The 26,143-nt window shown below is 44.5% G+C and overlaps 9 protein-coding genes across 9 annotated transcripts; 4 read left to right on the top strand and 5 right to left on the bottom strand.

The window, feature by feature from the left end:
- Positions 1–9,463: 9,463 nt before the first annotated feature.
- SNOG_15275 (hypothetical protein) lies at positions 9,464–10,215 on the bottom strand. Its single transcript, XM_001805379.1, has 4 exons — positions 10,152–10,215; positions 9,846–10,063; positions 9,607–9,789; positions 9,464–9,556 (listed from the first exon to the last, which is right to left on the bottom strand). Exons 2-4 carry the CDS (start codon positions 9,976–9,978, stop codon positions 9,552–9,554), a joined length of 321 nt encoding a protein of 106 aa, XP_001805431.1. The 5' UTR covers positions 9,979–10,063; positions 10,152–10,215; the 3' UTR covers positions 9,464–9,551.
- A 164-nt stretch (positions 10,216–10,379) lies between these two features.
- Positions 10,380–11,307, top strand: SNOG_15276 (hypothetical protein; the record flags this gene model as incomplete). The annotated part of the gene is made up of 2 exons (XM_001805380.1): positions 10,380–10,466; positions 11,038–11,307. 2 exons carry the CDS (start codon positions 10,380–10,382, stop codon positions 11,305–11,307), a joined length of 357 nt encoding a protein of 118 aa, XP_001805432.1.
- Positions 11,308–11,897: 590 nt separating this feature from the next.
- On the top strand, positions 11,898–12,912 carry SNOG_15277 (hypothetical protein; the record flags this gene model as incomplete). The annotated part of the gene is given in 2 exon segments (XM_001805381.1): positions 11,898–12,375; positions 12,392–12,912. The coding sequence occupies 2 exon segments, from the start codon at positions 11,898–11,900 to the stop codon at positions 12,910–12,912; spliced, it is 999 nt and encodes a 332-aa protein (XP_001805433.1).
- Positions 12,913–13,717: 805 nt separating this feature from the next.
- Positions 13,718–15,624, top strand: SNOG_15278 (hypothetical protein; the record flags this gene model as incomplete). The annotated part of the gene is made up of 3 exons (XM_001805382.1): positions 13,718–13,958; positions 14,011–14,807; positions 14,860–15,624. The coding sequence occupies 3 exons, from the start codon at positions 13,718–13,720 to the stop codon at positions 15,622–15,624; spliced, it is 1,803 nt and encodes a 600-aa protein (XP_001805434.1).
- A 270-nt stretch (positions 15,625–15,894) lies between these two features.
- On the bottom strand, positions 15,895–17,084 carry SNOG_15279 (hypothetical protein; the record flags this gene model as incomplete). Its single annotated transcript, XM_001805383.1, has 2 exons — positions 15,895–16,401; positions 16,452–17,084. 2 exons carry the CDS (start codon positions 17,082–17,084, stop codon positions 15,895–15,897), a joined length of 1,140 nt encoding a protein of 379 aa, XP_001805435.1.
- A 1,078-nt stretch (positions 17,085–18,162) lies between these two features.
- Positions 18,163–18,372, bottom strand: SNOG_15280 (hypothetical protein; the record flags this gene model as incomplete). The annotated part of the gene is made up of 2 exons (XM_001805384.1): positions 18,163–18,252; positions 18,295–18,372. The coding sequence occupies 2 exons, from the start codon at positions 18,370–18,372 to the stop codon at positions 18,163–18,165; spliced, it is 168 nt and encodes a 55-aa protein (XP_001805436.1).
- Positions 18,373–18,831: 459 nt separating this feature from the next.
- SNOG_15281 (hypothetical protein) lies at positions 18,832–19,268 on the bottom strand (the record flags this gene model as incomplete). The annotated part of the gene is made up of 2 exons (XM_001805385.1): positions 18,832–18,985; positions 19,048–19,268. 2 exons carry the CDS (start codon positions 19,266–19,268, stop codon positions 18,832–18,834), a joined length of 375 nt encoding a protein of 124 aa, XP_001805437.1.
- A 639-nt stretch (positions 19,269–19,907) lies between these two features.
- On the top strand, positions 19,908–20,732 carry SNOG_15282 (hypothetical protein; the record flags this gene model as incomplete). The annotated part of the gene is made up of 1 exon (XM_001805386.1): positions 19,908–20,732. The coding sequence occupies one exon, from the start codon at positions 19,908–19,910 to the stop codon at positions 20,730–20,732; it is 825 nt and encodes a 274-aa protein (XP_001805438.1).
- A 191-nt stretch (positions 20,733–20,923) lies between these two features.
- On the bottom strand, positions 20,924–25,531 carry SNOG_15284 (hypothetical protein; the record flags this gene model as incomplete). Its single annotated transcript, XM_001805387.1, has 6 exons — positions 20,924–21,750; positions 22,297–22,809; positions 22,842–24,735; positions 24,809–25,258; positions 25,286–25,413; positions 25,465–25,531. The coding sequence occupies 6 exons, from the start codon at positions 25,529–25,531 to the stop codon at positions 20,924–20,926; spliced, it is 3,879 nt and encodes a 1,292-aa protein (XP_001805439.1).
- Positions 25,532–26,143: the final 612 nt, after the last annotated feature.

Here is a 26,143-nt window from a genome sequence, read left to right on the forward strand (position 1 = left end):
CTAGTAGTTTCTTATCTAGATAAACTTCTAGTAAAATATATATTCTATCTCTAATAACTATGCTTTATATCTGCTAGCGTTAAATTCTAACTCTTAGCTCTGCTTTACTATAGTATAATAGAAATTAGAACTTAATAGCGCGTAATACGCTTAGTGCATGCTTATAGTAAGTCTTAATTACTTCTATAGAAAAGCGCTTATATAGGTTTATATAAGATTAATACTTTAGCGCAGGTATTTCTTTAGACTAAATACTAATAAGCTAGAAGATAAGTTTCTTAAGAATAGGTCTATATATAGCGTGTAGCGTTAGCTAGATAAGGTATAACTATAGTTAGATATATATATTCTAGGTATAGCTATAGCCTTATTAAACGAGGATAGCTCTATATATAATAATAGAAGTTTATATAATTACTTTAGAGTAATAGGCTCTTGCATTTAGCTTAGAATTAGAGTTAGATACGTTAGCTTATCTATTACTATCTTAGACGCTATTGCCTTACTATAGTATTAGTAATTAGATAGTTAATTAAACTCTTCCTCTAATAAGAAGTAGAATTGCTTTGCATAAATATTATACTTTTCTTCTGCTAGTCTGCATATCTTATAGGTCTTATCTCTATTAAAGTATTAGTTAAGAATCTAACGTTAGCATATAGGCTCTATTATATTTTCTTAGATAAATGCGTTAATATTAGCTTAGTAGTCTTTGCGCGCTTTATTATAAAATATATTTCTAATTTCTAGACCTAGAATAAGCTTAGCTAGGCATAGAAGCTTATCTTACCTAGCGCGCTCTGCTTCTTAGTTCTACTAAATCTTATATATTAGTTTAGCTGCTTGTAATATAGCCTAAACGTCTCTAATATTAACTCTAGTATTAAAAGCAGTAGTTACTAGTAGTATAGTAACTAACGCTAGTGCAAAACTCTATTAGTTCTTTTCTTATTCTTTTACTAATATCTACCTATAGAATTTATAGCATTAGAGTATAGATACTAGTTTATTATATATAGACGTAAACTTAACGTAGAAGATTATCTTTTTCTATATTACTAGTTCTGCCTTAATATAATTTGCTATATCTATTATGCTTATATGCTTATTTAGTAGCATTTAAACTTTATATTAGATATTACTATAGATAGTTAGTTTGCAAAAAGTATACGTATTACTTAGAATACCTAGAAGTTAGTAGGCTTCTTATTATTCTTTAACTAGAATAGTAGCTAAGAGTAGAGTAATCTATGTTATATACTTAGTAATAGTACGCAGGTTAAGTAGATAGAGCTAATAGAATATATTAGAAAGTAGAATATAATAGAACTTATCTACTATAATTCGCTCTAATCTTCTAGTAGCGCTAAGTCTTCTAATTAGCAATATAAAGCTATTATTTGCAATGCTCTCTAGTATTGCAAAAATAATAGAAGCTATTTTATTATAGTGTCTCTTCTTCTATACTAATACTTAGATGCTTAGCGCCTTATACTACTTCTTAAGATCTATCTATATAGCTGCAAGAGGTATAAGAATAATTATTATACTATACTTAGGAAAGCAAGCTAGAAGAAAGAATATTAGGCTTTTTCTACTGCTAGTTCTAGTAATATATAGTATAATAACGTTACCTTATATAATATAGCAAATAACTTATTCTTACTATTCTCTAAATCTTAAAAATTAGCTATATATAGTATAAAGAAGAGCAGTATAGTTTACGCCTATATAGTTAGTAACTTTATATATAAGTCTCTAGTCTATTATGTTTATTTGCGTTGCTATATCTAGGTTAAAGTCTTTTAGTGCTAGAGAGAAGTTTAGAGCGTAATACTACTATATAGATATCTTAAAGTATACCTTAGCTATATTATATTTTTAAGAGAATATTTATGTTACGTTAACTATATAGCAGATATAGGCTATCTTTGCTAAGTACTCTGCTTATATTTTGCGCGCTTCTGCTTTAACTTCGTTAAATATCTTCTTAATATCTTCTTTAGATAGTTCTTTAAGATTAGAACTTATACTCTCTAGTTTGTAGCTAAAAGCAATAATAAGGTAGCATAATATACTTATATTAATTTCTTATTTTATCTACCTGTAAGTTACTGCGTAAATAACTTAACTAAGTAGAAGTAAAGTTATAATACTATTTTTCCTATTAATATTAGGCTAAAGCAGAGCGCTTGCAGCTTAGAGGTAGTAGTAGCCTTAAAGGCTTAGTATTACTTTATATTATAGTAAGATATAAAATAGTTAGATAAGCTAAAGATACTAAACTAGTATACTGCTAACTTTATAAGGTAAGAAGTAGTATATTATCTTAGTTAACTTATTCTAGTTATAGCTCTTATAGTATTATAGGATGATAGCAACTAGTCTGTTATAGAAGAATATATTTCTTATTCTATTATTAGCAGTATTCTTATATTGCAGGCTAAGAATCTTAGTTTCTTAAGTAGGTTGTCTACTTATAAGATAAATAATATATAGTAGATAGCCTAGAAAGGTCTAGACTAGATTGCAATAACGCTGAATTTACGTAGAGTTAGTTAAATCTAATATAATGCACTTTTTAAACTGCAAGTAATCTTTTAGTTCTACTAGCTGCTATCTAATAAAGCCTTTGCTATATATAAGGCTTAGGTTTTCTATAGAGAATACTATATATCTAGAAGTTATCTTTAATAGGTCGTTAACTAGAGTACTCTATAGAATAGTAAGTAGTTCTAATTGCTAGTGCATAAAAATAAGCTTATAGAGAATCTAAGATGCTTCTTTATATTTATTCTATACTGCGTTAGAAAATTAAGGTAACGTTATGCGAATAGAGCGTATAGTAACTATATTACTATTCTAATGCATAAATGCATCTAGATTCTTGCTATATTAAAAGCAGCTAATATACTAGCTAGTTAGTAATAATCTAGTTTATTAGTATAGGATACTCTATAGTAAGATAGTTATAGATCTATATCTTAAATCTATTAGCTATATTGCAATTAGTTTCTTTAATTAACGTATCTAGCAGAGGTTATATCTACTTCTATTTAGTAATAAGGTCTTTAGCCTTAGCAAGACTAAGAGCCTCTATATCTAGAGCTATTATTAGATTATCTAGATATATTATAGCAAAGATATTCTAGAGTTCTTAAAGACTAGTAAAGCGTGTAAGTTTTTTAAGAGTAGAGAGATTAGTAGCAAAGTTATATACCTCTTAGAATCTGCATCCTATAGGTAATAAGAATAGAAAAGTAATAAGTATAATAAGCGCTAGTTTAAAGTTAGTAGAGCAAGCTATTTATTAAATAAGAGATAGAAAGAATTAGTAGCACTGCGCTTTAAGTATATTTAACTTAGTTTAGTTATATTATACTATAATAGTTTCTTAGCTTATTGCTTGCTATTAGAGAGTTATTATAAGTGTTATCTATGCATGCTATTATCTTATATAGAGAACTAGAGTTAGTAAGCATATAAACTCTTATATAAGTACGCAGTAAAAGAATATAAATATCTTTTACAGAGGCAGTATATAGCAAAGGTTAAAGTTCTAGTATATCTCTAAAGAGAAAAGAGGTATATCTATTATATTCTCTTATATAACATAGATACGCGTAAATTAAGATATTTAAGATATAACGTTTTACTATATACGAACTATAGCCTTTATAGTATTATATAGGAGGTGTAGTTTAGATTTCTTTTTATTATCTAGTATAGCAATATACTTAAGCGTCTTCTCCTATATTTTAAAGCTACTAAAAACCTATAGGAACTTAGTATGCGCGATCTATAGGTTAGTCTTAACTAATAGTATATTTAGAATAGCTCTTAAGCGCTCTGCGCATTTCTCTTTAGCCTACTATAATACCTCTTATAGTTATATTTATAGTAGAGCGTTAGTAGCTAAGTTAGATTAATTAAGACTTTTATTCTTAGAGTTAGGCGTGCTAGGTTTATAGTTTAAGAGCGTAGTAGAGTTATTATTTATACTATTAGTTATTAGTACTAGTACCTTAAAGTAATAGATAAGAGTATAGTTAGTAGCAGCTTTACTGCTAATACTCTAGAAGAAGCATTAGCTATAGATTATAGAAACGTTACTATTATACTATTGCTCTTAGTTTAGTAAACTATCTTCTAATATATATTATAGCCTATATTCTTTATAGATGATAGTTAACTAGGTTCTACTTAGCAGACTTACTATAGTTAATATGCCTACATACGTTGTATTAATATAATCCTTTATAGAGTTTTAACTCTAGATACGCAGAAACAGCTTCTATATGCTAAGAGAAATCTAAGTATTCTTGCTTTAAGAATATATCTTCTGCTAGTTATTAAATATAAGCTTTAATAGATTAACGTTATTATAGCGTTATATCGCCTTAGTAGTTATTGCAGAAGTAGTATTTAATACTACGTAGTAAAAGAGTATATTAGTAAACAGCATATATAATAATCTTATATTAGTAGTTAATAATAAGGTAATTAGAATAAGATATAATAGTCTAGTGTTTAATAGTATTAGTAGCATCTATAGTATTTTAACTTCTATCTATAGTAGAAATCTATTACTATGCTAATTTTAGCTAGTTAGTATAGTAGTCTTTGCTAACGCAGATGTAACTTTAGCAGCTCTATGCTATATATATCTTTAGCTTATATACCTTATAATGCTGCCTTCTATTCTAAGGTTAATGCTAACTTTATCTAAGAGAAATAAGAAGATATATACGTTGCTCTATAACACTTTATTAGAGTTTAGGTTAAATATACTAATTTATATAGCGCTAGAGAGCTATAGTAAGCCTATGTATGCATTTATTTTGCTAACGCTAGAAACTACACTACGCTAGATTTGCTAGCGCGTTAATAAGTATTAGCTTATACGCTTTATTAATAATATATATAATAACTCTATTAATAAGATTATAGTTCTAGATAATAATGCTATATCTAATAATGTAATAGCTAGCTATAAAGGCGCATCTAAGTCTAAGCTCTATGCACCTGCTAAATAAACGCGTTTGCTAAAAGAAACGTCTATAAGATAAGCTAATAAATAGTTAAAGGATAAACTAGATAGCGCTATTATGCAAACTATAGTAAGTATATAGAATTAGGCAAGTGCAAAGCAAAATAAGATATTATATAGTAACTAGAAATAAAAGTATTATAGGTTTACGTAGAAGTTACTAGGTATAGGCATTAAGATAGTTAGAAATATAATAAATAAGGCTATAGCAATTAGAACTAACTAGACTACTTAAAGAACTAGCAGTTAATATTAGAAGCGTAGAGATCTTAGCATTCTACTAGAAAACGTCTATTCTCTAGAGTTAAAGGTAAGCTTCTTATAATTTATGCCTATAATAATTCTAGTAATAAAGTAGAAAGTAATTCTTTTAGTATCTATCTATAAGGTTAACTAGTGCTATCTTAGCAGCAAAGCAATAAAGTTAGTAGTTTGCATTTAAGTTATGCTAAGATAGATAAATTTGCAGATTTATTTAATACTGCTAGAAGAAGTTAGATAGTTAGTATTATTAGAGATATATAATATTAATAGATCTTAGCTGCTATATATATATAGTATAAGACTCTAGTTATATTAGTCTAAAAGTAGGCAAACTTAATAGGTAGTAGAGGTAGAGAGTTTATAATAGTAGCAAAAGAGTAGTTATTTAGATCTATATATTAGAGCTAAGAGAGCGAGCGCGCAATGCTAAAAGAGAATCTCTCTAATTAGAAGACGTTTAGATGAGGTTCTAGAGAATAGGCAGCAATAGTCTATACTAAAAGACTAGTTTAGTATTAGTATTTTTGCTTTACTGCTGCAAAGTATAGTATTAAACTACTTTATAGAATAAGGTCTACTAATAATAAGGTTTCTTTAATAGGTTAAGATAGTACAGTTGTGTAATATAACTATTAAACTAGTATTATAACGTATTAAGAATATATATATATCTTATATAATAGATAGTGCTCTGCTTCTACCTTTACGATTAGAAGAGGTAACTAAGAATAAGTTAGCAATTAGAGACTCTATAGAATTTCTTTTACCTATTAGTAATAGTTAACGATTAGTTAAGAAAGTTAGAGATAGCAATAATATTAGCGCAATACAGTATAGCATAAATATATAGATTATTAGAGATAGCGTTATTATTTAATAATAGTTTATGTTAAGAGGAGAGAGAGGTAGGCAGAGTTATTCTACTTTTCTTTAATATTATTATAATAAGATCTAGAATATCTCTAATAATCTCTTATAACATATTAGTAGTAGCTATACTCTGCTTATATACAATTTTAGCTACTAAAAGATATTAAAATACTTAACTCTATTAAAATATTGCTTAACTCTATTAAAATATTGCTTAACTCTGCTATAATATTGCTTAACTCTGCTATAATATTGCTTAACTCTATTAAAATATCGCTTAACTCTGTTAAAATATCGCTTAACTCTGTTAAAATATCGCTTAACTCTGTTAAAATATTGCTTAACTCTGTTAAAATATTGCTTAACTCTATTAAAATATTGCTTAACTCTGTTAAAATATTGCTTAACTCTATTAAAATATTGCTTAACTCTGTTAAAATATTGCTTAACTCTATTAAAATATTGCTTAACTCTGTTAAAATATCGCTTAACTCTATTAAAATATTGCTTAACTCTGCTATAATATCGCTTAACTCTGCTATAATATCGCTTAACTCTTAAGTGTGCATAGGCTAGCTTAGCACTGTTATCGACTTAATATTAGAAATCCTAATATGTATAGATTCTACTATAAAAGTATAAGAATTCTACTATAGAAGTATAAGAATTCTGCTATAGAAGCACTAGAATTCTGCTATAGAAGTGCTAAGATTCTGCTATAAAAGCATAAGAATTCTGCTATAGAAGCGTAGAGATTTTACTATAGAAGCATAGAGATTTTGCTATAGATATATAAGATATATATAAATTTACTTTTTACGTATAGGCTACTTTTTAGAGAATTCTGCTGCAGAATTCTAATTCCTAATATATTATAGCCTTATTACTATACTAGCTTAATACTAGACTAGCACTAGTACGTTTTACAGCGTATTTATAGCTTAATATAATTAATACGCTAGAGAGCTATATATAAGAACTTCGCGTTAGAAGCGCTGTACTCTAGAAGTTTATATTTAATTAACTTTAAATATCTATATATATATACGACTTATTTTATAGTATACTTATAGCTTAATATAATTAGTATGCTAGAAGGCTATATATAAGAACTTAGCTTAGGCTACTAAGAAGCGTAAAGCTAAGAAGGTTTGCTAGATTAAATTAAGGTTTTACTCTATAAAGAAGCTAAAGATAGTTAAGGCAGAGTTAAGATATAAGAATACTAGAATAGAATATAAGCGTTAGATAGCAGATATTACGCATTTCTATTCTTATGCTATAAGGTTTAGAAGCTTAATAAAGCTATATAAGCTAACTCTATACTACTTTAGCTTTACTTATAGAAGGAGATATATCTTTAAAGAGTATCTTAAAGATAGAATAATATAATTAATAAATATGTAATCTTATCTGTTATATCTAATAGATTAAACCTAGAATCTATTGTATATAACTATAAACTATATATATAATAACTATAAGAGAAAGTAGTATAATATACTACGTAGTATAGTAGTGCAGAGAAGTAGAGATATAAAACTATTAGTATATAGTATAATATAAAAGAGTCTAGAATCGTAATATATACTATATCTATAACGATGCTTAGCCTACCTTCTTTAGCATCTTGCTTAATAACGTCTATCTATAACTATTTTGCTACTTAGTATAATAGAGTAGAGTAGTTAATTTAAAAAATAGGTTAGATTTTGCAACTCTCGCAGAACTAAAAGTTCTAGAAGCTAATAGTGCTAAACTTACTATTAGCGTTGCATTTTACTAAGTCTTTATTATAGTAGGCGTCTTTATAAAGTATAGAGTAATCTAGGCTTCTACCTATAGTGCTCTTAAGAAAGAGAGACTTAAGTTAGCTCTATTTGTATTTAGAAGAGAGAATAAGAGACTTACCTAGAGAGCGCAGCAGTAAGAAGAATCTAGGAATAAGCACTAGTAGATACTTCTCTACTAAGCTTGCATACTAGCAGAGATAGTAAGAACAAATCTAAGAATAGAGAGGATATAGACTATAATAACGGTTATTTAAAGAAGTTCGAAGGAATTAGTAGTTAATAAGGATATAATATAAGGTAGAGATATCTGCGTTGATACTTCTTAAAGGTAGAGGTTACTAAGTATTTATACAACTTCTAGTCTCTTAGATTCTAGTTTCTGATACTATATGTCTATGCCTAGCTTTAATTTTTACTAGTGTTTGCATAGTGTTTGAATAGCTAGTTAGTTCGAGCTGATATTGTAACTAACGAGTAGTGCGATAGCTTAGTACTAAGTTTCCTTTCTAAACAAATCTGTCCAACTTAGGCCCGTATACAATAATCGGCCGCTACCGTGTCCGTGCGCGAAATAAGCCGAGTCGAGTAATGAGCCACCTACAACTACGCTGGTAAATAGGTTGGGTATACACAACGATGGGTTGAGGTTAGGTCGGGGTCGCACAGACTCTGGGTTGGGATTAGGTTAAGGCCGTCGGACGGCGTTATTAGTAATAAGGTTCTTGACAGCGCTTAGCCTGCGACACACCCCCTTAGATCTCATTTAGTCTTAGATGAGGTCTGACCGTTATTAGAGTTCGCTTCTTCACTCTAGTGTGACGCATTATGCTTGCGCTTGCGGTGTTTCCGCAGCGCATCTTAATGGACAGTAAGGAAGTCGCAATCTTCTTCTGCGCAGTGCAGCCCGTCTAGCGGTGGACCAAGTTCGGGAATTGGCAACCCTAACGGTGCAGGCAGCGTGACATCTTCTGGCTGCTGAGCCTATCTATGCTGGCCGAACACAGTTACAATCTGCGCTCTGCGCTTGGGTGGGACGGCATGCTGGACGCGCAGGTGGGTCGACTTCACCATTCCGAGCAACCATAGCCGCATCTTCTTCCGCGATGCCGATCTACTCGTGTCCTTCTACCCAACGCTCTTAGAGCACAGCGAAGCGCTCGGACTAAGTCTAGGCACGACTCGCGAGCATACGTGAGCGAGCGAGGAACGGCGAAAATACTTCACTTTGGCGTAGAAACGATTTGCTTTTGCCTTTGCGGGTCGCTCGATCATTATCGCCCCAACGCTGATGTTGATAGTTGGGGATGTGAAGGCAAAGAAATTAGCGATTATCCTGACGTCAATATTCATGTTTGCTGTTGGTCTTGTGCTGTTTGCAAAAACAGATACTATGAATTTACTAGCAGCGACGGCAGCATATGCAGCAGTCTTGACGGCATTGGTTAGACCTACGTAATGCATTCATCACTCTGGTTTTTGCGGTTACGAGACAATAGATTGGGAATTGCTACTCGAGCGAGTAACCTGAACGTTTAATCCTTTTATTAAGTTTTCGCATGGAAGCTATGAAAATGCTAGTCTGGACTGCGTCAATATGCTAATCTCAATGCGAGCGATACAACGACTTACTATACTCAAAGTTGCCATCGTTGTTGCTGACACGCTCCCCCAAATTGAGGTCGCGCTCAGTGCCATTGCCATCACCGTCAAAAAGAGTGGCGCGAAGGACGGGGACCTCGCCATCACCTTCGATGGAGAAGTGAACGTTCTCAGCTGAGCCGGAGAAGCCTTCGCCGTCCCAGACAAAGCTGCCTATTGCCTGCAATCAGTATTTGCTCATCCTCACGTTGAGCGACGGATCGTATTACCGTTGTCGTTGCCAATGTGATTGTTCAGATCGAGCTCAGCATCGTTGTACTCGCCATCTGCGCGCTGGAGACGAGCGCGGAGAATGTGTCCGTCATCGACGCGAATGTCTTCGGCAGAGTAATGGAAGGTCATCTTGATGATTCAGTGGAGGTATGAGTGAACTGACGTTGGCGCTGGAGGTTTGAGAAGCTGGAGGGTATCGATGGGTGGAGATGATCTGCTTGCATGTCGCGAAAGCTCAGACTTTATGCAAGAACCCAAGGTCGCGGACGGAAGGGCGGTACGGGCTGTTTCGAAAGACTCACCGTCATTCAAAGATGGCCAGCCAACTCTTCTCGTGTCAATACGTAGTGGAATCCACCCTGCTTCAAATCATAGCTCGAGCCCTTACCAAATGCATACAGCGACCATGAGTTTCAGTGGCTACAACCATCTTCAATATCCACGATCTTGCCGTGTTTCCGGCTTGGTGTAAGCACAAATCACAGAGGTCGTCAAACGGAGCAAGAGAAAACGAGGACCGGGGTCACACAATGTCACTGGACCGCAGTTTGACGGAGGCCGAGAAGACGCGCCGAAACCTCAGCCATGCACTCGCCCCATACCTGCGCCGCGTGGCTGTGTGTGATGGGCTTGAAAAGCGTGGCGTGATTTCAAAGTGCATCGTGAGTGGATCGTGTGCGCCGTCTGCAATTATTGCCATGCAAGGGTGCATGTGTGGTGGCTATTGTAGTGGAGCGCCACATCATGGCGCCGAAGCGGGGCCATAGTGCTCATGAGGTCGTGGATGCATGTCCGCAAACCCTAACAGCTTTCCTGGTGTCTAGTGTTTCTCGCTTTGAAAGAAAGCACGAACTTGTGAAAAATGCTTTCGAGGTGAAGTTAAATGAAGTTGAATGAAGTCAATGAAGAGTTTGCTAAGTGGGAAGGGACGGACCGCGGGGTTAGACAAGTGGGGTTGCACTAATCGGCCCTTCTCCACACTCCCGTGCATCATCCCTTCTGTACTTGTTCTCGCACTTTGCGCATCCAAGAGTGCCGCGTTCCGGCTGCTGACTATGCATTATTTAGCCTACGCGAGAATACACGTTGAAACATATTCATAACGACGATCCTGAGAACTTCGAGACTCACGGCACGCGCAATGGACGCGGGAGGCTTGGATCGGAGCATTCGGCCAAACCTTACCAGTATTTCCTTTCTGTGCATATTGATCTCTCAAAGACAGATGCAGAGCAGGAGAGGGGTGGCTGTATCACTACCGTGCGTGGCATTGTAACGATGAAGATTGATATCGAAGAGTGGAAGCAGACGGATGTTCTAGAGGTCACCTTGACCTCGCCGAGCACATCTTGTGTTTCCGGTCGAGCTGAAGTAAGTGTACAATGTCTGGTCAGGACGTGCGCAGTCTCTTCCGAGGGCGCACATATCTTCTGCCGCTCCAAGGCCAAAGCAGCATGAATGGGGCAGCACGTATAGCTTTGCGCTACCAGCCAGTATTCTTCAGTGCGGCATATCCCTTGACAAAGTTTCGTTGTGCATTAAAGAGCAAAGGCAACTATCCATAGCCCTCGATGGAACGTCTCAAAGCTTCTCTCCCCGGACAGATGCCATTTCATGCAAAGCAGGCTTGCAGGCTTAATGTACCATAGAAGAGTATTACTTCGGATCTGTTCACTTCCCATTGCAGTCATAAAGGACATAGGGACAAGGTTGCAGAAATTCGCGATCGTTTTGTTTCCCGACTGCACTATCCCATCGTCAACAAGGCTGAAAGTGGAAGAACTAGACCTTTTGCGGGTAGAAATTAAGGTCCATCATTGTTGATACATCCTCTTAAATCAGGCAATTAACTACCCATCTCTACAAGCGTTGAAATGCGATGGCAGAAAACCGACACTATGAAGTGGCTCGGAGTTCCGCAGTGACATATTATCGTCCTCGTGGTTAGAAAACATTCCCTGCCGCCATCTCCCCCCTTGGAAACCTGCAGCCCAACTAGAATACAGACGCAACCCGAACAATCACTCTTCGTAAACTTTCCAACCGCCATGGCTCAGTCAGATCCTAGAAACATCGATACGTCATGCTTTGTTGGTCAGGCACGCAACATGGGTCAGGGCCTTTTCACCATGCAGTCAGATGATCAATGCAGCGAAGATCTTCCGAACACGCGACAGTCTGAAGACTTTGCAAAACCCTTTAGGTTGCTGGATCTACCAACAGAGATCCGCCTCATGATTTACGAGGAGCTGGACGTTGTCTACAAGCGACACATTGTCCCACTCTCTCTGGGAGGAGGTGGACATTACGGCACACTGATCAATGCGTCTCTCGAGGGTGTTCGTATCCTACAGACATGCCGTACGATCAATGATGAGGCAAGCTACATCATGAAGCCGGCTCTCACACATTTGTCAGCAAAGCCAGCAACAATGATCGTCAAGCCAGAAGACTTGGTCGCACTTACCTCGATGGGGGACTTTAACACTTTCCATCGAAACCTTTTTAGAGCGCCTCCTAAGCGGCGTGCGTAACGGCCTAGTAATATCGGCCATCATCGCCTACCGCACTGGCCGAGCAGGAATCGCGGAGCTTCGACGGGCCTTTCGTGCCCCCAAAGAGATCGATGACGAAGTCCTGAAGGCCATAGGCACGTTCATCCTCCGCATAGCTGAATGCAGCAAGAACGTGCCTGAATCGCCGCCCGTCCGCGTTGTCATCGAAATGCTTGTATCGTTCAGGCGTCCCTTCTATACGGTCACCTTTTCGCGGCTTAGGCGAACCTGGTACAAGATAGTTCGTGGAGAGCCTCACCCACAAAGCCGCACTGTGCAGACGACTCGTCGACGCGTTCTGAACTGTTTCGCACATCGTACGTCATATTCCTCCACATCAGTGGCCGTGTTGTTGCATTTTTCCAGCCCACTGGACATGTACTACGATCTCCCGAATTTGCAGCAGATTCTGGAGAACGCCATTGTGAGCGGAATTGCTGCGGCTAGAGCTCACCGTGCGCTTGGAACGGTCGAGTACGCCGACTTGTATAACCCTACCGAGCTGTAGTCAATGCGGATGGCCGCCGTGGTCTCAACGGCGTACCCTTGCGATCTGTACAAACAAAATGTTATAAAAGTATTCACACCATCGAAACCCTGGATTGGAGTAGCTTGCGCTGGAGCATGTCATTCACCTAATCCCTGACTCCGGCGTTCGTGATTCTTCCATGAGATCTAGACAATATGTCACCTGAATAGCCTTTCTTCAACCGGTTGAGACATTTATGGCGTTGTGGATCAGTGTTCAGCTGCAATGGTGTAGGACCGATGATGATGATGATGATGTTCGTGGCACGCGAGCGAACACCGGGAGTGCGCCGTCATTGCTAGTGCGGAAGAGGAAGGTACTGTGACCACGTGAGGCTATTGGTTGACGCTAAATCCGGGGTAGATGTTTAATTTGACTTTGTCGCTCTTCACATGTTCACGTCCTCCTGACAGATTCTCCATGATCATTTGAGAATCAGCCGCCCGCTAGTGACCGGTGCAAAATGAGCCTCACCATGTCGTGACGTTGGTTGGCTCGTCGCCTGTCCGCTCCTTTCTCACCATGGCCATTCACCACCACCTCCGTGTTGCATGGCGCGACTGAATCGCGCATGCACTCCGCGTTGTTTACAGCTGCGTTTACTGGCAGGGAAGCCGAAGTTGTCATCAGCCAGCGGGCTATGACGAGTGTCCACTAGCGCAGTCGCGTTTACATACCACAGGTCCACTAGCCTAGACATAAATATTCAACGAGGTTCTTCTCATCTTTGACCAGTGCCTTTACTAAACAGTTCAACCACTTCCTCATTGAGATCCCGATCGGTATGCTCCTCACATCGTTTCTAAGTGCCCTTCCGGCAGCCCTACTCCTGGTTGGCGCTCAAGGTTCGCCTTTCCCTGGAAATGATGGTGCGAGACAGCAAACTGCACTCGACCTGTTCATCGAAGCTCAAGCAAATGTCTCCATCAATGGCATATTCGCAAACATGGGTCCCGATGGCTCCAAGGCGCAGGGTGCCGCGGAGGGCGTTGTTATCGCCAGCCCATCACGATCTGACCCAGATTGTAAGTCGGATCTTTAGGTTCGCTGGTGTAGGCTCAATCTGACATTTTTTAGACTGGTTCACGTGGACTAGGGATTCCGCATTGACCTATAAGATGCTTATCGAACGTTTTGTTGCCGGAGATCAATCACTCAAGCAGAAGATTGATGATTATGTGTCTACACAAGCCGAACTTCAAGGTGTCACGAGCCCATCTGGCAGCCCTGACAATGGAGGACTTGGTGAGCCCAAGTTTAACGTCGACAGGACCGCCTTTACCGGTCCTTGGGGTCGTCCTCAACGTGATGGACCAGCTCTTCGTGCCACTGCGCTCACCATTTATGCCAACTACCTCGCTGCCAATGGCGCATCCACCCAGGTAGCCAATATTGTTTGGCCCGTCATCGCAAAAGACCTCGCATATGTTGTACGTTACTGGAACCAGACTGGCTTCGACTTGTGGGAGGAGACCAACGGCTCATCGTTCTTCACTCTGTCGGCTTCTCACCGCGCTCTTGTCGAGGGCGCTGCTCTTGCGACTAAACTTGGTAAGACATGCGATGGGTGTGCCGAAGCTGCTCCCCAGGTAATCTGTTTCGTCCAGAGCTTCTGGACTGGAAGTTATATTGACTCCAACATCAACCTCAACGATGGTCGCACTGGCAAGGATGCCAACTCTCTTATCTCTACGATCCACACTTTTGACCCCAATTCGAAGTGCACCGATGCCACTTTCCAGCCTTGCTCGTCTCGGGCTCTTGCCAACCATAAGGCCGTTACCGACTCTTTTCGCTCCGTGTACGCCATCAACGAAGGTATTCCGCAAGGTCAAGCCGTCGGTGTCGGAAGATATTCTGAGGACGTTTACTTTGTAAGCCACTTACCATGAGCTAGCATCGATGTCATATTAACGGCCGTGACAGAATGGCAACCCGTGGTACCTGACTACGACTGCTGCCGCAGAGCAGCTCTATTCCGCTGCCTATCAATGGAACAAGCTGGAGTCTATTACCGTGGACGCCGTATCCCTACCGTTCTTCAACGACCTCTTACCCAACGTCGCGGTCGGCACCTATGCCAAGGACTCTGCGACCTACACTTCGATCATCCACGCCGTCAAAACATATGCTGATGGCTACATGGCGATTGTTATGAAATACACACCTGCCAACGGCGGTCTTTCAGAGCAGTTCAACAAGGCAAATGGCTCTCCTGTTTCCGCCGTTGACCTGACCTGGTCGTACGCCGCCTTCATTACCGCGACTGAGCGCCGCAATGGTGTCGTAAGCCCATCTTGGGACGAATCATCCAACAATGTACCGCCAGAAACCTGCACCGGAACTCCTGCCTGCATCTCCAGGACAACTTTCAACGTTCTCGCCACTACCGACCTTGGCCAGGAGGTCTTCGTTGTCGGCCAATTGACGGAACTTGGCAACTGGGCCCCTGTAGGTGCTCAGGCACTCAGCGCGAGCCAGTACACCGGCAGCAACCCGCCTTGGAGTGGAACCATCGATCTTCCAGCCGGTACTATCTTTGAGTACAAGTACATCAAGAAGACTTCCGATGGTCAAGTGTTCTGGCAAGCAGGGGCAAACAGCAAGTTTACCACTAGTACCGAGTGCGACAGTACTACAACGATCAGTGACGGGAGCGTGACATTCGAAAGCTGGAGTTATCCACAATGATGAGTGGCAAGGGCGTAACATTCGAAAGCATGGTCACCAAAGGGTGGGATAGTGGGTGGAAAGGATATAGACATTTTCTTGTTCAAAGATGAACTTCGGTACGCTGTCGTGGAATGTAAGATTATGTACAAAAAGGTTCTAAGTTCTACGCTCGTCCCCGAGAAAATCCTGCGGAGCCTTGCTCAATGGCTCTGGAGCCGAAAGCAGAAGTTTTGATGCCATCAGCTTGTTGCTCACAATGAATTGCTTCGCTCAACAATAGCTGACCCTCTAGTTCTGGCACTGAGAGTACCATGGGTTGATGGACTTGCAAGTACCTGTGGCACAGCTGGTGGCGCCAGAGTACCCCTCTCCACCGCACTGTCCGTAGAGAGCTACGGCGCCGGCAGCGGGAGCAGGAGTAGAGGCAGGCTTAGCGACCGTGGCCATGGTGGTAGGCGAACCAAGGGTACATGAAGCAGGAGCAGGAGAAGCAGGTGCGGGCTCAGCAGGTGCGGGCTCAGCAGGAGCAGGCTCAGCAGGTGCGGGCGAAGCGGGTGCGGGGGAAGCAGGAGCAGGCGAAGCAGGAGCGGGCGAAGCAGGAGCAGCGGGTGCGGACGAAGCAGAAGCAGGCGCTGCAGGGGCAGATGAAGCAGGGGAGGTCTCCTCCTTAGCTGGCTGACCGGAGCTGCTGCCGCCACCAACCCAGGGCTTGGGGCCGGGCATGGGGAAAGCCTTGCGACCGTTGTAGATGCTGAAGTTGGCGTACGGGTCGGTGGACTTGTAAGCACCAGGGAACTAAGTTATGTTAACAAGTGAATCTTAGGCATGTATGAAGTTGAACTGACCTTGACCATGGGGCCGGGAGTGCCGCTACCGCCACCGACAACCTTGACCTGCAGGCAAGAGACGTAGTGCTCGGGCTGGTTGACGTGGCAGCGGTGAACACCAATGTGCTCAAAGCGGACGAGGTACTCGCCGTCAGGAGTGTCCTTGGGGATCGTCGCAGAGATGTAGTCCTTGTTGTAATCGCACCAGGCGGTAGAGGTGAAGTCACCACCGTCGCAAACGCCCTGCTCGTGGATCTTGAACCAGTCGCCGGATCCGTCGTACTGCTGAACACCTCCGGGAGCCAGAGACATGTAGGCGAACTCAGGACCGGGGTGCCCGAACTTGGCACCAACAGCCAAGGTACCGCGGACCTCATCGCCGGCCTTGACGGTCAAGACCTGAGTCTTGCCAGCAGAGGAAAAGGCACCCTGGTTGCAACGGATATCAGGGCCGTCGACGTGGGAGCCATCACGGATATCGGTGAGGGGGTTGTCGGAGAACTTGATTGGGTTGTACAGGGTCGCACGAGTAGATTTGCGGACATACTTGAAGGCGGGCTGCTTAACTCCACCAACGACATTGGTGTCGATGAAGTAATGGGCAGTGGCCACTTGGGCGACGGAGGCAATGAGGATAGCAGAGAACTTCATTTTGACTGGCAAAAACGAATGGATTGGATAAAAGAATGTGTAGCGAATGGAATTTCTCAAAGAAGGACTGAAACGAATGTAATGGTTGCTGAAGATGAAGCTGATGTTGGACTGAGTGGGAATGGTTCGACGTCTTATACGGAAGTGCAAATCCGCTTATCGCGAACAGCTTGCCGTGCACAAGTGCAGAGTCGGTTCGGACGGAGATTGGTTTGTCCAGACTCCCAAGCATTGAGTTCTGCTCGTGTTCCCTCTGGGGCTTCTGCCGCACTAAAAGGCTTAGTAGTCATCCTCGTCATAAACATGTATTGTTTCTAGACTATCACACGTCTGGCAGCGCTTGTGCATCCATGCACCCCCATAAGCGAAGAAGATTTGTGCTTTTTCAGCCAATGGATTGAGTCTTGTGTATGATCGTCACATGGTGGTACCAAGGAGAGCAATCAACTTCAAGTTTCAGCCTCGCGGTATCAAACGCTAGTGGGCCACGCCACATCCAAACTCGGTTTAGGTAGAAACAAAATGTAAAGCCCTAAATTTCCGTCCTTCTCGAAATTCCTCCGTCGAAACGCCATGCCAAGGAACACCGTCAGAATTTGGTTCACATCTCGTGAATAACTCTCGTGTAACTGGCCAGCTTTGACATTTGCTGCTTTCTGTGGACAAACGGCCCGCACCTACCCTGTCACGGCAGCGCAAGAAATGTTCTGGGCCTCCTCATTTTGGTGCCTGGGTCATTATTGGGTCGTTAGTGGGAAATGTTTATGCGCCGACACAATCCCATTGACCCGCTGTCAGGGAGACGTTTCTCGATGCAGGGGTGCGGCATGCCATGAGCGCTAAGCCCTACGGTTTCAAATGAGCGGCCTCTGCTGACTCTCCTCCTATTCCCCTTCGGCGTCCAACAACGATATTTGCCCATGTTGCAGACACTCCTGCTATTTGCCAAACACAAGAGTTGACACTGGTTCTCAAAAATTTAATGCATTAAGTCTTAGCATGGAAACTCATCACGAGGAGCGGATCATATTGAGCCAACAGACCTGTTGCTGCTTTTTCATGCAGCCAAGTTCTGTTTTTAAATCTTGGGCTCTTTCTTCTTCGCGCATGATGTTGGAACCAAGCTGTGAACAAGAAGAATAATACGGGCGGCGAGATCCACCAGTCGCTGCGAGTCATGGTTTACGAGGAACATCAACAAGAGGCTCACCGTAGCATTCAATAATGATATGGATAGCGTCACGCTATCGGGTGGGCTATAAATTGCATCCGAGTCACGTTCCGACATGTTTGACAATACGCGGTACTAGTCACAGCACAACACCGCCTCGATCGCACGATCCCGCACCCAGGCCGTCTGCTCTGACCTCCGCAGCTTCTCGAATGACGTGGTACCAACCACACCGCAAGTCTTCCGGGTAGCCTGACAGACCTTGTAAAGGAAAGGCTCGTCTTGGACATCGCTCGTCAATCGTTCCATTTCTGCATACCACTCTTCACCTATGCATACTCCACCAAACTCGCTACATACCAAGTCGTGATAGTCGCTGCGCTTCAAGGACCGCGATTCGGACTCGCAGCCGAATTGCTCTAGAGTGAAGTCAGCAATGTACTGCTGCTCACCAGACGCGGAAGTGATGATGCATACTGAGTGATTGCATACAGCGGGCTCGTCCCCTGAGTACGCCAACATCATTCGAGGCACGAAATTTTCAATGACGACTCCATCTGCTCGACCGTAAACCTTTTATACGGCCTGAATGATGTAGGGTAGCATTGAGTACGTTGCACTATCACATAGGTTGAACTTCTGTAGGGCGCACTGGGAAGACTGGGGCGTATTGCGCGGAAGAGCGGCGGCGCCTCGAGACCAGATCTGGCCCAAACCATCGTCTTGACGACTGTATACAGTGTAGACAAGCACGTTAGCATTCAAGCCTCCACCCTGCGGTTTCAGCTGTACTCGGTTAATTGCTTCAGGCTCAATGCACTCCGTGATGGTGTTGAAGATGTGACTGAAGGGCTCGAGAATGGCTTTCGTGGTTTCGAAGTCATTAGACTGGCTGGGTTGCTGCGAATCGGAACGGAGGACTCGTTCAACTGTAGACTGCGATTCACCCGACAGACATTGACGTTGACCTGCCAGCTCGATAGAGTTAACCGCTTTTGGTTGAGTGAAGACATTTCTGCTGGTTGTTGAGTGGAGGTTCTCGAGGTTTACAACAGAAGGATTCGAGCTCGCTGATTCAACACATATGATACAGTATTGGAGAGGGGGCTAGCTTCATGTTGTCACAATGCTTCACGCCGCGATATCTCTTTCGGTGAATGCCTGGCACTCTGAATTCACTGTTCCTCGTTTCACAGTGTAGCTTTCCGATTCAACCCCGAAGTTTCCTTCGTGCTTGTATTGGTCAACGATTCATGTAGCCCTTAGGTTTTGAATTGATTATTCACCACAAAACCCAGCATACTTCGTCAACATCTTTAAAATAGCGAAAACTTCTATAAGCAAGTAGTATGGCATGACAACCCAATTATGAAGGTACGGCATGTTTCCGTGGACTATGAGAACCCTAATTGGACAGATTTTTGCGGAGTTCGTCTTGATTGTCGAACATAACTTATTGGTGGTCGCGCACAGCATAATGATAGCTCCTTTGTTTTCGACGTTGAGCCTCGGCTTTACTCCGCATTTACGTCATCCAACTTAGGTAGTGCACTGCTTAACAATGATACCTAAGTATATCAATCTCAAACCTGAAGGCGTTCGTCAAGCGATCTCACGGTAGGTCTAGGTCAGCTGTGCTAATCTTCGTCAATATGCCGCTGTGTACACTCCACCTTCTGTCTCTCCACAAAACCACACCAAACCCGCTCTCAACAATCGTCTCAACACTCAAATCATCCAATGTCGCACCGCTGGTCGTATCCCGCGTCGTTCGCTGGATTATTCTCCCCAGTCAACTATCTACCGAGAATTTGCTCGCGCGCAACATTTCCTGGGATTTGTTCATCGTACTTCCTAGCACATCAGCGCTCCCATCCTCCCTTACCGACCTAGTCCAACATCACTGGAGCATAACCGCCGGCGTCCCATCGCGCCTTATCCAAGACTTCTCGCAAAAGAATGCGAAATTACTACACCCCGATGCATCTTCCGTGCCGAAGCTCAGCCAGGCGAAAAAGCGCGTCACAAGTTCAAGTCAAAACCTCGAACTCAGCTCGGGCCTAGACGCATGGATCGACGAATTCACCAAGACATCCGGTCCTGAAGCTACAGGCGCAGTCAGTATGTTCAACCTGCTCGCCTTCAACCCAGGCATGAAAGAAGAGTACTTGAAGTATGGCAAAGCTTTTGCCGAAACGATTGGTTCGCGACACGGCGGGAATGCGAAAATCGTTGGCAACGTCGTTAGCGCTGACTCCTCTCCTTCCCCAAGCCTGGTCGATGCAAGCGCAGATGGCTGGGACGAAGTTGCTCTCGCGCATTATCCGAGCATCCGTCACTTTAGGGACATGCTGATCAGCGAGGATTACCAGGAGGTCAATCATAGACACCGTGTGCCAAGTCTGAAGGACACGTGTATCTTGATGACGAGCGAGGTCGGGATCGAGGGTCTGGTGAAGAGTGGAGCGAAATTGTAGAAAGAGATGTTGGGTGAACTCCAAAGTTGCATAGATGTAATAGCTTCGCCCGTGCGGAGAAGGTAAGTAGCAGATATGCGAGCAAGTATCGCAACGTTAGATCCCAAACGCCTCAACCCCTCCGAACGCTATTGCGATGCTGCCAAGTTGATGCCACCAGCATTCCACTTCGCCAGTAATGCCGGCCCACTTCAGAACTTTACCTTCTCAACCCTCAACTCCAAACACTTCATCCTTCCCATTCCCTGGCCCAGCCCTCCATCCTTTCTCTCCTCAACCCAACCCCTCCATCCCCTCCTCCTCTCCGTCTCCACCCTCGGACAAATCCAATTCTCCCGATCCTTCCTGTCCCTCCATTCCCCCATAAGCTCCTGCATGGCCTCCATCTTCGCCTCCCACACCTCTTCACTTTCACTTACCAGTTTGAGCAGAACAGGCTGCGTGCACAGATCCGCGGGTGCGATGGCGATTTCGTCCGAGAACAGGCGGCGCTGAAGCAAGCAGGATGGCGTGGAGTTGCGCGTACAGCGGGTGCAGACCGGGGGTGTGCGGGAGCACGGGAGGTTGGCGAGGGTGCATTGGATGCAAGATAGGACGGTCGTAAGGCGTTTCGGGGGTTGTTCATTGTCGGCGAGATCTGTGGCGGATTCGAGATTTGCAGCGTGAGTCGGTGAAAGTGTGCTCTGGAAGATGGGCTGCTTGATCGGCTCGCGCTCTTCGCCATCGACGCTGGTGACATCCGAGATATCGTCGCGGTATGGACCCGGGCTGCCGAGGAGGAGGGATTGGCGGTAGGGCTTGTCGAATATGCTGCCGCCGCTGAAGGTGGTATCTGTCGGCGACACTTCGTCAAACGACTGCTTGTGAAAGGGCCTTCGGGGCGGCGGGGTGGCGGGTTCCATATCATCATGTTCGCTGTCGCTGTCCATGTGCAGATCCTCGAGCCATGATGCTACACGACCGATGTCTTCCTCTCCGGGAATTGTCTCCATTGCGGTATTGAGGCGCATGGCAGTTACTGACGCGAGAGGTGGAGTTGGAAAAGAGAGGACGAGAGACCCATAAGCACTCGTGGTATACTTGCGCTGCGTTTGCGGTTATAGTGAGTGGTGAGAGAGTGTAAAGTCTCGGTGATCGTGACTACGCTAGTCGCATGTGTAAGTGAAGGAGAATCTGGGACAGTCGTGCCCTATGGCTGTGACAACAGACATGACGATGGATGGTGCGGATCTCGATCTGACGCTGGTTGGTTGCAGTGGTATGGACGAAGTTAGGGTTAGGGGGTATGTTTTGCGACTTGCGAATCTGTTGTGTGTCCGCGGACACTCTTGGTACACCTCGAACCTGCGGCCAACTCGTATTACAGCTTGTCGGTCCATGTGGTCCGCTTCGAGGCACACGTGGCAATCTTACGGTCACTATCATTTCCGGACGTCTATCATGCATGGCACAAATACGTAGATCCATTATTGTCACTTGCAAGAATATCCAAACTGCTCTCAAGGGGGGTATAAGTACGCAACCCTGCAATCTCACTCAGCTTCTTATTACAGCACAAATCCACCCATTCCAACACTCTTCCAACTCCTCAGAGGATGAGTATCCTCGAGCTCAACACACCACCAGAGCACTTCTTTGGCCTTCTCAATCTGCCCACTCTCTTCATAGGCCCTCGCGAGCGCGTACCAAGCCTCAGAAAAGTCCCAGCCGGAGCCAAGTTTGGTCAGTGTTGACAAGAGTCCAAAGGCGCGATCGCGAGCTGCCAAGCGGTTCAGGACGGGAGGTGAAAGTTGATTCTCGGCGGAAGGTATGTGTGACGTCAGGTGCTGCGACTTGGTGTTTGAGCTGTCTTTGGGAGCCGACGGCGTAACAGTCGACGAAGATGGCGATGTAAACTGTGCTACTGGAGTGGGTTCTAGCGGTATGATTTCGCCATAGATATCGAGCAGGATGTTCGAGAGGCCTACGATTCCGGCGGGATGATCGGGGAAGTGAAGGAGGGCGCGCTCGAAATCCGTTCGTGCTTGGTGGTGCCATGTCTGGGCAAGCAGCAATTCGCCTCGCTGATATGTCTTAGCTGAATGGCTTATGAATGGTAAGAGGAAAAACTTACCGCAGAAAAAGCGTCCGCCCAGAGCTCCTCCACGCTCTTCCCGCCGCCCCATCCCTTCTGCGCCAATGATTTTGCCGTCGACGATTCTTGCGATACCTCAGCCTCAAATGCTTCAACGAGTTTCATAGCCTCCGCAACAGCTTCTCTTGCATCCTGGAACATCAGAGCGCGAGAATAAAGGCCGGAGATGAATAGCCAGATATCACTTAGTAGAGATACCTTTTGCCGCCGTTCCTGGATCTTCGAAAAGCGTGGATCGGATGGCACGTAATTCGTACTTGGGAAAGGCGCAGGTAACCGCATATCTTGTCTGGGCGGCTGCTTGTTGTGATCGAGTGGTGGCGAAGAGTGATTCATGTTGTGTGGGATTGCTCGCAATGGTTGCTCGCGGGAATCGACAGACTTGCTTGGCGAGAGATTTTCTTGTGCTACTGCGCCATTAACAGCATGCTCTGGTAGAGGGGGTACTTCTGGTGCTTGATTAGCGTCTGGAATGGATTGTCTCCGCAGACTGGCGGAGCTGCGCTTCTGTAACTTCTTGCTGTTGCTTCGTGAGACGCCAGTGGAGCTTTCATCCTGCTTTCCGTGCTTATGGAACAAATGGTGACGATGGCCATTACCATGCGTGGTGCCATCATCTTCAGTGACTTGGATTGCAGGAGCTGTGCCAGACTGTGTCGCAGCAGTAGAGCCCTTGGAGCTGAGCACCGACGAATTTCTTGCAGAAGGTTCTTGAGGTGAAGTCTTCACGGAGCCACGGCCGCGGAATATGCTTCCCCGAACTGTGCCGATGGCGCTTTTCGGAGGCGCCATGACAGTGGTAGATGCATCGAGTGTCAGCTTTTGGCCAGTTGGGTCGCCAAACAATCGACTGTATAATGCAAGCAGCTCGTTGCATTCATCAACGGCAGCGATAGAGCCTTCCGTCATCTCCAGTAGGGCCAGTTGCGTCATCTTAATCTGCAAGATACCACTCTTCTCGAAGCCCTCCATCCGATCAACGATACCGCGGCCGAGAGAATCTTTGCCAGTGCTCTGGTTCAAATGCTCACTACGATACGTGCTTTCATCGTTGCCGAAGAGTGTAGTCGGGGGACCGAATTGCTCGAACGCAGCTTCACAAGCCTTCTCAGCCGCAACAAAGTCGCCCCTAGTAGACAGCAGTAGAGCAAGCAGATGCCACAATGGGATCAGCTTTCGCTCCCGGCCATATTCACTTGCCACACCGTTGGAAAGCACACCGTCAGCGCTCACGGAAGTCGAGGGTTTTGATGCGGGCGAAAGTGCACGTTTTACGACCTTGATGGCGCCCGGGATGTCTCGTGTCTCTGCAAGGACCAGTGCGAGAGCATATAGGGCGTCGACATTATTTGAATCGCCGAGACCTGGTGACAGAGATTGGCGCAGGTGTTGTACGGCTTTGGCCTGGAAAACGGCTCTTTGCTCGACTTCGTATGTGTGTCGGGCCCAATGAGCCTGGCTGATGCCGATGGCGCAAAACGCAGCGGCCAATGCGGTCGGCTCGACTATGGTGTCCACCGAAGCCACTGATCCAGCATCAGAGGCCGACCTAATATGTTCCGACTGTTCGAGCCATCGCTCAATGCTGTGTCCAATTTCCAATGCTGTCTCCGCCTCGTGCCTTGATCCAAAGCGGCACAACAGTCGCACTGCTTCTGCCGAAGTCCTTAGCACGGTGCTGTCATCATCGATGCCCTCAACTGCCTCGCCCGACTTCTCGACACGGTCTTTGCCTCGGGTTATAATTTCGACGTACGAGTCGTAGGCCTTGAACGCCAAGTCGAACTCGGCTAGCGATGCATGTACGACGAAGAGGTTGCGCAGGACTTGGGTGGAGTGAAAGGTCTTGGTAGCTGCACGGTAGAGTATCTGGAACAACATCAGTCTGCTGAAGAATCATACAAAGATGGATAGTGGCACTCACATCGAGGACGCTCCGCGCAACACCCTCTTTGCCGCCTTCGCCAAGATCAGCATCTGTCCAAGTTGGCCCGCACAGCAGCCGCCAGTTCGCCATAACCGAGTCGACCCATGCTTCCACCTCGTGGTTGATCTCGCTCGCCCGGGGAAATTGTGTCTCCTTGATGAGCAGGCCCTCGTACACGGTCTCGACCCGCTTCAATTCTGCTCTTTGGCGGAGTCGCAAGCTGGTCTGGGTGAGAAGAGGAGGCTTCTCTGAGCTGGCTGGCGCAGGTTCGGCCTCGTAAGGAAGACCTTGCTGTAGGATGCGGGAAAGCGAGTCGTAGTAGGCTTTCCAAGCCCGACGCCGGTGGTGAGCTGCCGTGGAGACCTCATGCCCTGCGCCCTTGGAGGTAGCCTCCCAGTGTCTTCCCCAATAGCGGTAGGTGCGTAGGGCGTCGGTGGGCGTGACGATGTCGCTGGCATCCGAGGACTGGTCCGACAAGTGACATAGGCGTACCAGGAGGTTCTCCGTCCACATCTTAGATTGGGCTGACTCGGGGGTGGATGTGGAGGACAGCCATGGCATCACGGACGAGTAAGTGGCGAGAGCGTCTGCCATGGCGCCAGTCTTCTCCTGAGCGGATCCTGTAGAGGGTCAGTGTCGATAAGGTGTGACGAATTACGTTGGTGTCGTACCCCGCAGGTAGGTGCCTTTGACAACGCAGACTCTTGACCAGCCAGTGAGCGTTCCTCCCTCAGACATGCTGGCCGTCGCTGCCCGGAAATCTTTGGGCAGGTGCGCGACGGCCAGCCCCTTGGTTCGTCTAGCACATAATGCAGCCATCCCAGACATACATGCGCCTGGAAGGCGTCCTGGCTCGTTTCATTCTCCGTCTCGATGGTGGTGAGCAGCGTGGGGATGATCTGGGAGAGATTGTGGGAGGCGGTTGAGGCGGCAGTCGAGGGTCTCTGGGCGCTGTATGCCGCTATTTGGGCTTCAGAGCGGGATGTGGTCGTGAGGCCTGGATGCGCCGTTAGCCCTCACAACCTCCTACTCGGGCCTGGGATCACCACCCACATTTGCGGTGAGGCGCATGCTTCTCGACTTTCCGGCAAAGCTCGGGGATATCTTGCCAGCGGCCGGCGCATCGTGCTTCGTCCAATTGCTGCAGGTAGCGCTGGGCTTTCTCGCTCTCAGGGGCCGTCTGTGTTGCTGTAAGCTTCCGCTGCTTGCAATGACGTTGCTCGAGAAGCCCGGTGGACATCGAGTCCCGGAAAGAATTCGGGTGCACATACAGCCATTGTGTGTCGAATAGCTCTATCACGCTATGTATAGTTGGGCTATGGGTGAATGCATGTTCAAGAAAGAATATAC

Source organism: Parastagonospora nodorum, assembly GCF_000146915.1.
Source record: "Parastagonospora nodorum SN15 chromosome Unknown scaffold_37, whole genome shotgun sequence".
Lineage (NCBI taxonomy): Eukaryota > Fungi > Ascomycota > Dothideomycetes > Pleosporales > Phaeosphaeriaceae > Parastagonospora > Parastagonospora nodorum.

Coding starts and splice junctions, on each gene's coding strand:
- SNOG_15275 (XM_001805379.1), bottom strand. CDS start 9,978: ATGACCTTCCATTACTCTGCCGAAGACATTCGCGTCGATGACGGACAC. Junction 9,790..9,845: donor TCACATTGGCAACGACAACG/GTAATACGATCC, acceptor TGCAGGCAATAG/GCAGCTTTGTCTGGGACGGC.